The sequence below is a fragment of the Cimex lectularius genome, unplaced genomic scaffold, assembly GCF_000648675.2.
Source record: "Cimex lectularius strain Harlan isolate CLEC.00 unplaced genomic scaffold, Clec_2.1 scaffold27, whole genome shotgun sequence".
NCBI lineage: Eukaryota > Metazoa > Arthropoda > Insecta > Hemiptera > Cimicidae > Cimex > Cimex lectularius.
In genome coordinates, this window is record NW_019392670.1 from 760,163 (window position 1) to 773,200 (window position 13,038).

The window sequence follows — 13,038 nt, forward strand, 5'->3', positions numbered from 1 at the left end:
TTGTTAGAATATTTTTGAAATACTTAGCATTTATTAATAAATTGTACATAGCGCCCAAAGTGACTAAAAAGGATGGTTCAATTTCACATATTATAAATTAACAAAAGGTTTTAGACCAGCCCAGACCTACTCCTTACGTTTTCTTTTATTAATTGCATTTCGAGGATCCGTAATATCATACCAATCATCTGACATCGTATTTGCATCCTTTGCTAATATTTCTCTACTTTCTGAAGCAATTAATTCATGCGTAACCCTGAAAACAATCACACTGAAAGTTTTGGTGGCATACATAAATGCTATACAATCCTAACTGATCTGCTAACTCCCTTAACACATTCATTGCAACTGGTCTGCAGGCAGATCATAAGGCATACTACATAGCGATCGCAGAATGATAAAAAACTAACCTAGTTTAATGGGTCTGTTAGTTGCTCTACATTCTGCCACAAACGCACCCATTTACTCAAACATTCACTCTAATAAATATACTTTTTTTTGTAGATAGAGTGGTTGTATATGAGAGAAACCCTGACTGTTCACAAATTTTTAATTGTACATTTAGTATGTAAGGATTTAGTTAGTGAGAATGTATTTATCAGAGTGAATGATACCGAATCCTGAGCAGAATATTCAATAAATTGAAAGCAGAACACGTAAGGGCCAACTAGGAATGATAATAGAGACTCAGAAGTTCCTTAAAAATGAAAGATCACCAAGGCCTCTGGAAAAACAAATTTTTTCAAAATAAATAAATCATATGACTAGTAATATTTGGGGTGTAGTATACTGCGCCCTTTAATACGACTAGTAAAGAAAGGGTTAAAATTTGCTGCCTGGAGGATGAAAATTGAAATTCGAACCTGCATTGAATGTGTTAAACGCATACATCAGTGAGGATGTTTATATATACCAAAATAAATACTATACCATTCATTCGTCTTATCAGAGGAATCAGAATTTTTTAAAGAACGGATTTTGTTCTGAAAATCTCTAAATTTTTGTAATGTCAAATCTTCTGTAGTTTTTTTATCTAAATAAATAAATAAACATTTAGAACCAATTGAGATATTGGGTTGTCCGGAAAATAATGCAGGATTTTGGTATTAAACAAAAAAAAAGAAACTAGTTACTTTAAAGCAATGTTCTTTAATCAAATCCCAACGTGTTGGTAACTTATTAATTCCGTCTGAGTAGAATTCAGAATTTTTAGAATTGATAAAGTCAATAAATGCATTTTCCAGTTCCGTTTGATTTTTGAATATTATGTGTTGTAAGTAGTGGTCCAGGTGTCTAAAAAAATGGTAGTCAGTAGGCGAGAGGTCCGGAGAGTAGGGTGGGTGAGGCAAAGTTTCATAGCCAAGCTCCAATAATTTTTGTGACGTTACACGTGACACATGTGGTCGAGCGTTGTCATGCAACAAAATGGGCCCTTTCCGATTGACCAAAGAGGGCTTCATTACTGCCAATTTCTGATGCATGGTATTAATTTGGTTACAGTATGATTCAGCATTGATGGTTTCGCCAGGATTTAAGAAGCTGTAGTGTATTAAACCAAATGAAGCCCACCATACCGTAACCATTACCTTTTTTTGATGAGTTGGGGGCTTTGGAAAATGTATTGGAGCTTCTCCTTTGTCGAGCCACTGTCCAGAACGTCTAGTGTTATCGTAGAGAATCCACTTTTCGTCACATGTAACAATTCTGGCCAGAAATGGGTCATTTGTGTTTCGACAAAGAAGTGATGCACAAACATCAAAGCGCTGATTTTTTTGGCGATCGTTTAATGAGTGTGGAACCCAATTTTCGAGTTTTTTCACTTTTCCAATCGCCTTGAGGTGGTCAGCGACGGTCGTTTTACTGACTTTGAGTTGCTCTGCAAGTTCTCGAACAGTTGTTTTGGGGTTTTCTTCCACCACTGATCGCAGAACATCATCATTAAGAGAGGAAGGCCTTCCACGACCTTCTTCATCTTCAAGGCTGAAATCTCCCTCCCGAAATTTTTTAAACCACCTTTGCACAGTGCACTCATTAACACAACCCTCGCCCCAGACTTGGTTAATGTTTCTAGCCGTTTGGGCTCCGCTTCGGCCGAGTTTAAACTCGTAAAAGAAAATCGTACGAAATTCTCGCTTTGACATTATAAGGATGACTGAATTATTTCCAAGTAGCGGAATGCTACAGAGGTAAACAAACAATATCATTTGGAAGAGGATTAATAAGTGTTGACATTCATACAAATGAGTAATCCTGTAAACGTAAACAGAATATTTTATATAGATTTTTTTTAATGAAAACTTAAAATCCTGCATTATTTTCCGGACAACCCAATAATACAATGCACATGATAACATACTTGATTTTGTTCGTTTCAGATGTGCATACATATTTGTTAAGGCCAAATACTCCTCATTTGTCGTATGTTTTTTGCTATTTGCTTTTACCTCCACACTAAAATTAAATATACATATTAAACATATTTTTTCTCTAGATTCTTGAGAAACTATGCACAGATAAAAACTAGCGAGAAGGAAAAGTAATTCGTGAATACTATTCAGAAAATGTGTTATACCTTGTTTCAACGCTTTTGACTTTTTTCTTTTCGGGCCTTTTTACCATTTCATCATCTGTGTTTGATTCTGAGCTTTTATCTCTTTTGTGAGCTTTCTTTATATCCTTTTTAACTGATGGTTTGCTTTCAGATGAGTCTGGCGAAGTTTTTCCTGTATTATCAGGTGTCTCTTCGTCCTTAGTATCAGTCTCAGCTTTATCCTTTATTATGCTCTTATCTGTAGGACTATCTTGCACAACAGTTTTCTCTTCCTGTTTTGTATCTCCTGATTTTTTAGACAATTTTTGCCTGACATATTCTAACCCAGTGCTGAAAAAAGTTAAACATTACAATTGTACAAGAGCCTAAATGGCAGTCATTACTATTACAGTTTTGGCTCAGTTATTTCTGGTTCAACGGGTAATGGTTCTTCCACCAAGCCAGGCACAGCTTTAGATTTATTAGAATACTCTTTATTTGCCTCCAGCAAAGTTTCTTCATCTTCTTCTGCTTCATCTCCAAACGAAAGCAATTTAAAATCCCTGAAAATTGGGTTACAAAATCATTTAGAATAGTGATTATTAGTTTATGGTTTAAAAAATGTATTTTATGACAACTAGGATTGGTTGATACAACCATTAATTGATAAAATAGTTATGCAGAACAAACTATTTGTTAATGTTATTCACAGTATTAGCAATATTGTTACAAATTTTCAGGAACAAACTTTTTCAGCTTCAAATTATCAAACAAAAGCAGTTGCAAATTCAAGTTACTAAAATCGGTATTCTTGATGTATTTTCATTAAAAAATAAAAATTACAAGGCAAAAAAACTACCAACAAAATAACCATTTTTTTACTTAAAAAAAAAAAAAAATAGTGAATACTTATGCAAAAAGACAAAGTACTGGAAAAAAACTGCTTACTTTACCCCTTGGATTTCTTTTTTCTTTTGTGGTTTTTCAGCTATCTTCGGTAGTTCCCTTTCCCTTGGGACTATATCTGTAAATGGGTTCAAAAGTATTTCTGTTGAATTAATTTTTTGTGGGTATACCGGGCGGTCTTCCTATAGATTAGACGACAGGTGAGAACATGTGATCAATTTATTCCTTAAAACTAATTTTACCACACGTAGAAATTACTGACATCTACAATTTCTCCTTCTTCTAACTTAATCATGTTGTAAATTGTATCTCCGCCCACTTTTCCGAAAATTGTGTGTTTATTCTGCAATTCCGGAGTAGCTCCGAGGGTAAAGAAAAATTGTGAACCGTTGTCATTTTTTCCTGCATTAGCCATTGCGACCAGACCTCTTTTATTAAATCTCAGCCTAGTATGAAATTCATCCTACAAATAATTACATAGAGAATCGAGTCAATGAAAAAGAATAATATAAAGTTGTAAATTTGAAAAAAAAAATTACTTTGAATGGTTCACCGTATATCGATTCACCCCCATTTCCGGTGCCTGTTGGGTCTCCACCTTGTGCTATGAAGCCTTTGATTACACGATGAAATGTAGTGTTGTTGTAATAATTTTCCATGCAGAGCTGAACAAAATTCCTGCATGCCAAGGGAGCTTCTTTTGACCATAGTTCAATATCTATATCACCCACTGTAGTCTTAAGAAGGACCTAGAAAACATCCATTTTATGAAATATACGTAGGCAAGAAAAAATGTTTTAAAAAACAAATATGTAGTAGTAAATGAATACAAATATTTTGGGATTACGCTAACTTTAGAACATCATATCAAGGAGAAAATAGAAACTAAATTTGGCCTTTAAGTTTTTTATAAAATCATTTTTCTATTTGTTGTCTTACCATTGCTGTCAAACTGAAAATTACATGATGTTCAGTTTTATGTTATGAGGCTCCGATTTGGGGATTCCGAGTATATAATATGATTGAAACAGCACTCAAGTTCTTTAGTAAAAAAAAAATCCTGAAATTGCTCAAAAAACTACAAATTCCTTCTATTAATTAGAATCTGATGTTATGCCAGGTTGTCTAGTTACATTAAAATTTCATAGGTCCCGTTTTTTCCAAAAATCTTAACGGCGGACCCAAATGCTGCCGTACTCGAGCACAATGCTCATATTGGGTGGCATTCCTATTCCCTCCCTACATGTAGCCAATAAATGAAACCCTGCAATTAAGTAGACACATTGAGCAACCTTTCTCTGCATGATAGACATGCAGGCTTTGTACAGAGAGTAAATGTCTGTGTGTCAGCAACGTATCCAATTCTGAGCCGGTCAGATCCTTCTTCTACGATTTAGATTCCCAGCAGGCCACTTTGGGCATGCAAGGATGATCTTGGACGATCTAGTCCACTGACCATCTTTTGGTGAACATATTTTTTATCGCATATTTATCCTCAGAGTCGAATCAAGATAATAAAGTCTGGACAGTGGGCCACAGATTTGTTACCCAGGTACCCAGAACTTGTCATTTTTCCGAGCTTATCTTTAGAACTCCAAGGGTGTGGTAGTCCATGAAGACAATGTGAAAACTGGCGACCTATGTTTAAGAAAATTAACAAGTTGATGACAAGAGATATGGCTGGGTAGTCGCTTTGGCCACGGACATCAGAATTATCTTGGAAGGAGGAATATTATTATAAAATATGTAAATTAACCGCCAAGTCACTGAGGTTGGGCTCTAGGTGCTGTCAAAAACTAGGTAATTTCAGCACCCAATGCAAACAGTTCCTAAATCAAACCCGTTCACACTCTCACTCATTCTTAAATGCATTCTTTCCTATTTACATTTCATTCACGCAGTTAGACAACTTACGTAATTGAGGGTCGATGGGGTACTCAATATTCTGCGTATGGCCCTCTCACATTACACTTCACACTAATAAATACATTCACTCTCAACACACTAGGGACACACAAAAAATATCAGTATTATATACAGTATAACAATCATGTTTCCTCCAAAAATCAAAACAGGGGACCCAGATACTCGCTGCCATGCTCAGTTCTCATATCGGGTGGTATTCTGACATTCCTATATGGAGCTAAGGAGTTCACCCTTAATTAAGTGGACACATTGAGCAACATGCCAGACACATACACGAGCTTTGGCCCAAAAGTAAGTATCCGTGAGTCAACCTCTCATTGCCTATCCTTAATCGGGTGAGGATGACCCTTTTTCTATGAGTCAGGTCTTCTGAAGACCAGCTACCGACATCAATCTTGATACACGAGAGCTTCTCTTCCGATCCGGTCCCCAACTGCCATTTAAAAAAAAAAAATTATTGCATTTGTAGCGTCGGGGCCAGATCGCGGTGGTTATCTTGAGGTTGAACGTCCCTTAGCCGCCTTTTCGTTACCCCTGACCTATGTGTCCAGGTACACAGACAACCACCGTTTTGACAGATGCTCCAGTTCATGGTATTTCTCCAGCAAGAGCACCCCAACAGGGTTGATGGAGAACCTGTCATGGACAGAAGTATCCGCACTGAGGTAGTCGGTGAAGACCAGGTAAACTAAGCCATTGCCTCGAATCACCTCAGGCGCCAAATCGCACACAATTCCGCCATGTAAACGCTATTGTGAGAGCGACCATGAAAATGGCCACACCCCTGCAATACACAATAAACAATAATAATCAACAATATAAGTCCAGACGTTTTTTAAATTAATCGTGCTTGTTTAAGCTTAAGTATTTGTTTTATTATAGGTCTCCTAATGAATAATACAATAGTTCGACTTTTCCATATTACACTTTGATCGAAACAAAATTCAGTTTATAAATTAGCAATTCAACAATTGTACATGTTGTTATTCTAATTTATTCGAATAAAAACAATCAAAATTTCAAGCTCTTTGACAGTATAATAGGATTTTGTTACCTTGCCATACGTCGGCGGTTCCTGTATATATATAGTACTCATGGCTTATAATATTTTTTCAACGGATAAAGTCAGGCAAATGTCAAATTCGGATTTAAACCGGAAAGTTTGAAAATACAAATCAGTGTGTGTACTCTGTATGTTTGAAAGGGCAAAAACAAACTTGGAGGTAAATATCAAAACTTGCCTTGATGTCTCAATCGATCCAGGCAGGCAGTCACACGTCACGTAATGGAGTTCCAACAGTTTTTATTTTTATTTTTTATTGGCCTTATGATCTTGCATATTAGCCATAGTACGAATTCTTGTGTATTCAAATTGGGGGTTATCGGGAAAAAAGGGCCAGAGGCGACGGTGGGAATCGAACCCACGACCGCGGCGTGAGAGTCTCTCATGCTAACCACTCGGCTACCGCGGTCCCCAGTTCCAACAGTTGTAACTATAATAAAAATCCATACATGTATTTAACAGTCATAATTGACCATCTTAATTAATATCATAAAAATAATAATATATTTATTATACGGAGAAAAATTCAATATATAAAAATGATTAAATATATAAAATATGATGTATAAAACAAAACCAAGAAAACAAAGGAATAAAAATTTACATGAGTTTTAAATAAAATTGTACATAAAATGGGAAAAAATAAAATAAAATATATATAAGCGTTTTTATTTGAGGAATCGATTACTATACCATACAGCAATTCAGCTAAATACCTGGGAATGAACCGGAACTATCTTGAATTGGTTATCCAGCTTTCTCTCCGACAGAAAACAAATAATCAAAATAAAATCATTTAAATCATGTCCCTTTGCGGCTTCCTCGGGAGTCCCGCAAGGGTCTCTTCTTGGACCAGTTTTGTTTCTCTTATTTATTAATGATATCCATCTTGCTCTCCCTTATGCTCAATTTTTATTATTTGCTGATGATCTGAAAATCTATTCCAAAATTACTTCTCCTTCTGATTGCTTACAATTACAAAATTCTATCAATAATGTGCTAACCTGGTGCTCTAATAACAAACTTGCTCTTAATGTTTCCATATGCTACACAATTACATTCTCTCATAAGAAACAACCTTGTATTTATCACTATAATCTCCATGATGCTCTTTTAACACGAGTTGAGGTCATAAAGGATCTTGGGTACTTTTTGATCAAAAGCTCAAGTTTAAAGAACATATTTCTTCAATAAAAAATAGATCTATGAAGATGCTAGGTTTCATCATCCGGAACACCTATGAATTTAAAAATCCTCTATGTTTTGTCCATCTTTATAAAGCTTTTGTACAACCCATACTAGAATATGCTACACCTGTTTAGAACCCATTCTATCTAAATTATCAAAAATTGTTCAAAACAACTTTTTAAAAAAACTTTCCTACAAACTCAATCTTCTTCCGAATTCTGCCTACCCTGGAATCCACTCTGAATTTAAACTTTTCGAACTGGCACTAAGAAGGGATTACTTTGATATTGTTTTTGTATTTAAATTATTAAACAATCTCATTGATAGACCTTCTCTCCTCTCTCAACTACAGCTACATGTCCCTTCGCACTCTCTTAAAACCTATAAATTATTTTATATTGAATTCCAAAGCTCTAACTACATGCTCTCTTCTCCTCTACACAGAATGATGATCAAGAGTAACAACATCTGCAATACCATTGACTTCTTCAATAGTTCTGTGCAATATGTGAAAAACCATATCCTACAACCTTAGTTGAGTATTTCGTACCGCACAAAATTTATTACAATTTATTTCATTTACTGGTTCAACTAAATCTCACACTCTAGTCTCATTATATATTTACAAAGAGCATTATTTTCATTAAATATGTACCTAAATATTGTAGTTTCAATTGTCTTTCAGCTTGATTTTGTTTCCTTTGCCTGATTTGGTTAGTAATTATGTCTTTCATTTTTGTTGTTCAGTTATTACTCTTTAATTGTATTTTTATATTATCATTTATATTTACCATTTATATTATTGCCATGTATATATGTCCTAATTCTTTTATATATATTATTTGTATTTGTACATATATTATTTGTATTTTTTGTTATTGTAAAATGTCTTTTTTATAGTGGATTTCGATCCATAAATAAATAAATAAATAAATAAGTAATTACCGTAGATGCCAAGCTGAGATGGAAAGAACACGTGACGAAAAAAAAGGACAGAAATAAGTTTATGGTATAGACAACTATACTGGTTGATAGGATGTGGCTCAAATCTAGCTATACAAAATAAAATATTATTATATAAACAAGTCATAAAGCCTATGTGGACATATGGTATTCAACTATGGGGTTGTACCAAACACAGCAATATTATACAGTATACAAACACTCCAAAATAAAATCTTACGTAACATGGTCAATGCACCTTGGTACATAAGGAATAAGGACTTACATAGGGATTTTAAGATCCCTGAAGTCACGGCGGAAATATAAAGATTTGCTGCCAAACACCAGGCTCGCCTCAGCCAGCACGAGAATGTGGAAGCAACCAAACTCTTACATAACCAAAACATGGTCAGAAGATTAAAAAGAACAAAGCCATATGAAGTGTAGTTGTGTAGTTAAAAATGAACAGTGAATAGTGAAATGTAACTCTTATTGTACCAATGGGTTTATAAGAATGTAAACATTTATTTATTCTATAATATTATTATAAAATTAATGGTTGATCTAATAAGACCAGTTTTAATAAATAAATTTAATTTTAAAAAAATTTACTGTTCAAATATTACTCATGAAAATGTTTTTGAAGCTATCCTTTCAATTAAATAATCATTTTAATACTGCAAGATTCTTCATATATGTTAGCTCAATTAAGTCTTATGAAATTGCATATAAATAATACATTTTTATAAACAAATGAAGAAGAAAAAACAGACTTTGCAAACTTCGCACATGTTTACAGCATAGTTCAGTACTTAATCATAAGAATGACATAAAACAAAGCAAGTTATTATGCTAATTCTACAATAAATACAATGTTTTGTGATAGTTTTAATTTGAAGGTATGTTACGCATGATATATTTTTGATGACATTAAATCAGCTGATGTTTTCTTTAAAAAAAAAAATTAAATTAAAAAATAAATAAATAAATAAATAACAAAATATAAAAACTTAATTCACTTCACAACAAGAACTAGTCGAATTGGGATTTGATCCTACGATTCATTCAGTGGCTGCATATCCTTGATTTATGTTATGAGGATGACACTGATGGCAAAATTTTGAAAGTTACAGAAACTTTTTTTGTAAATTAACATATACAACCATTTTTGAACAAAATAATTATTACAAGGTTAACTTTATTTATAACACTTATTTTCTCTTGTTATATTTTTATTTTTGCACTGCACAAGAATTTATACAGTTTATTGTATGTTGTTTTGGTGTATGAGGAAAGCAGAATTTCGTAGTTTATATCTTCCCCTAAGATGCTACTTCTTTCTGCTTTGTATCTTTTGCATCTCATTATGATGTGCTGAAGATCTTCTACGGAACCACACACTTGGCATTGAGGTGTACTGAAACATACAATAAATATTACAAATTACAAAGAATTCTTACAAAGAAGACAGTGCTCGTTTATGCCCTGACGTTAATGAATTAAACGTGTTTTTTGCTTACATGTCCTCTTCCTCCAAACTAAAACTCCATTTCTATTCATCTAGTTCACCAAAAAGTTGTCCTTTAGTTTTTCAAATATTACTCATGAAAATGTTTTTGAAGCTATCCTTCCAATTAAATCTAATGATACACGTTCTGATCTTATTCCAATTAAACTCATCATTTTTTCCTTCCTGTTACTTTAAAACACATAGCCCACATTTTAAACTTATCTCACACCTCAACTTGCTAGTGGCCACTGCCCTATTAGTATTCTTACACCACTAAATCTCTTGAGAATATTTTATTTAAACAAATGTCTTTATTTATTGACTTCTATGCCCTTATATCCCCTTTTCACGGTTGTGAGATAGCCCTTCCCGAAATATCAGATATTCGCCTAGACATTGGTGATAATAAGTGTACTATTATTGTCATACTTGATTTTTCCAATACATTCCATAAATAATAATCGTGTTTTCTAATGCATTGCTACAATAATAATTTGCATATTTGGAAACTGATGCATCTTTTTGGTTTTTTCTTCTACCGCTACTTAAATATATATAATTTAATTCTTACATAGTCCTGCCATAAGTTCTGTTACAAGAAAAAGGGCCATTAGGGAATAGAGAAACTTGATAATTTGAAAAAGAAATTTATTTTAAAAAATCCAATATTTTTTAAGATTGAAATAAAATAATATTACTCGAAATGACCACCTTTTGCCTTCACACAAGCTTTTAGTCTTCGGGGCCAATCATCTATGGCAGTACGCAACACGTTTTGAGGAAATTTCTCAACTGCTTTTAGCAGAGCGGACTTGAGGCTCTCTAAATTGGCGAGTTTCCTGTGGCAAGCCATAAGCTCAAGATGGGACCACACCTTGTATTCCAGAGGATTCGTTAAGAAATTTGAAATCATCTGTGAAAAACTTAATTTTTTTATTCTAATTTTATTTAATTAATTATTTTATTATATTTAAGATGGTTTTGCCCTGATGATGACCTAAAATAGGTTGAAAACTTGGCAGTAACAATTGAATTGGCTTTTTCATCAAGGTCATATTGTGATACAGAGTATTCGTGAGTAGAAAAGAGGTTGATAAAACTAACACTTAAATATATAAAGACCAATCTTTTATACCAAATGCAGTTTAAGCACATATAAAATTTTGTTCTCCCTCCTGCCGGGCTTGGTTCACATTCGTCTTTCTGGGGCATGGGTGATAAAAAAAATTTTGTTATCGAATAATTTACAATCCACACTCATAATTTGCTCAAAGTTTATCATATTTTTAAATTATATTTCTAATGGAATTTCCTTCCCATAATAACGGGAGATTTTAGTTCATTGGAATAGAAATTCACATGTGGAAATAATTATTGGATGCAAAAATTAAGTTTCCAAATCGTTAATGAATTCTTCATGTCTACTACCATGCCAAGATCATGTTATAGAAAATATTGTTTAAGATATTTATAAATGCACGTTTTTTGGAAGAGTTTGTGGCTTTTAGTTACTTTGCTTAAGATTAAGTTCTATGTAGATTTAAATTATGTTTCAATTTAATTTAATTTGATTTGATTTCTTTGTTATTCTGATTGATGACTTTGATAGTATTGTAAGCCGGTCCCCGTCTTAGCGATAAGTTTAAATTGTTAAAATAAGAACAAAATAGGGTAAACAATGAAAAGGGACAAAGGTTGTACTCTGAAGGGGCGACCACCAGTTAGGTAAGTACGGTCGGAAATCCGTAGCCATGGGGGACATCGTAAATTGGGGATGCGTCAACCCTGTACTGACCACTGTCTTTGCCGGCCCACCTGCGGCGTGAGAACTCCCCCGACTTTTGAGTTTCCTTTCCACCCCTACTCCGGGAGAGACCCAGTATAAAACCAATGACTGGAAAGTCAAAAGTCAGTCAAGATACACTCACCCCAGGCAGTCAATACCAGGGACTCTCTCAGGAGTCACCTCGGAAGACTTGCCTGAGTCAAAATCCAAGACTCACCCTAGGCAGTCAAAGACCCAGCCGAGACTCACCCCAGGCAGTCAAGACCAAGGACCGGGAGAGAAGCAGTCACACTCCGTCTGGGATTCAACAAGAGGACTCAGCCAGCCAGAGCCAGCAAGGGCCAGCCGGTGCGACCAATCAAGCCAAGTCAGAGGTCGAGAGAAGAGATGCTGTGGACACTGATCATGGCGAGCATCGTTTGGGGTAAGTCCCTTTGTTGATAGACTCATCCCAGATTTAGAGTTGTGGCGGACTTGTAGATTAATTAGATTCTGTGGTTTGGGTACCGTTAAGAAGGAATTGTGTACAATAAATGTTGCTGAATATACTCTCTGGTTTATTGAATTCTGGAACCTTACCTTCCCCTACACAAGAATAAGTAGCGACGCACTTACGCCGACTAATCTCTTGTCGTTTAGAGAAAAGCAAGCGAATATTGAAAGATAATTCGGCCGCCGCGCCGTTGTCCGCTTACAGTATTATTGAATACTTTAATAATTTCTTTGTTAATTGTAGGTTATGATGAAATTTGAATTTGTAGATCATCTTGATTCTTTTCTAAAAATAATAACATTTCCTCATAGTATTTGCCACATTTGCATCTAAATTGCCATTGAAAAATTTGATAAAAACAAAACAACATCTTTTGTATCTTCTATCGCTATTGACAGAACAGAAGTGATAAGTTTTCAAAAATAAAACAAATGAACATGTTTAAAATATTCTACATTTATATTTCTAATTTAATTTCCAATTTCAACAATAATATAAATAGTAATCATTTTATCCATCGAGATGGTTAAGCATTGCCAATTTAAAAATTAAAATGTTAAGAGCAAATAATAATAATAATATACTTATTCAACGTTGTTTCAACAATTGCTACTTAATTAGTAAATAAGCATAATCTTAAATAATAGAATACATTGGAGATAAGTTAACTAGAAGGATACATTATTTGTGTGTC

The 13,038-nt window shown here is 34.1% G+C and overlaps 1 protein-coding gene across 2 annotated transcripts; it reads right to left on the reverse strand.

Moving 5' to 3' along the window:
* LOC106667179 (peptidyl-prolyl cis-trans isomerase CWC27 homolog) lies at window positions 1–6,581 on the reverse strand. 2 transcript variants are annotated; one of them, XM_014394939.2, is made up of 9 exons: window positions 6,417–6,581; window positions 3,976–4,185; window positions 3,699–3,899; window positions 3,479–3,618; window positions 2,941–3,093; window positions 2,573–2,881; window positions 2,357–2,451; window positions 931–1,033; window positions 1–256 (listed from the first exon to the last, which is right to left on the reverse strand). In XM_014394939.2, the coding sequence occupies exons 1-9, from the start codon at window positions 6,456–6,458 to the stop codon at window positions 127–129; spliced, it is 1,383 nt and encodes a 460-aa protein (XP_014250425.1). In that variant the 5' UTR covers window positions 6,459–6,581; the 3' UTR covers window positions 1–126. The 2 variants fall into 2 exon arrangements, with proteins under 2 accessions (XP_014250425.1, XP_024081043.1); XM_024225275.1 differs by lacking the exon at window positions 931–1,033 and having other exon boundaries at window positions 148–256.
* Between the last annotated feature and the right edge of the window lie 6,457 nt (window positions 6,582–13,038).

Bases quoted from the DNA above. Each gene is read 5' to 3' on its own strand.
- LOC106667179 (XM_014394939.2), bottom strand. From the start codon at position 6,458: ATGAGTACTATATATATACAGGAACCGCCGACGTATGGCAAG. The intron at 3,094-3,478 runs GTAAGCAGTTTT...CCCAATTTTCAG, and splicing joins AAAGAAATCCAAGGGGTAAA to GGATTTTAAATTGCTTTCGT. The intron at 2,882-2,940 runs GTAATAGTAATG...AACTTTTTTCAG, and splicing joins GAAATAACTGAGCCAAAACT to CACTGGGTTAGAATATGTCA.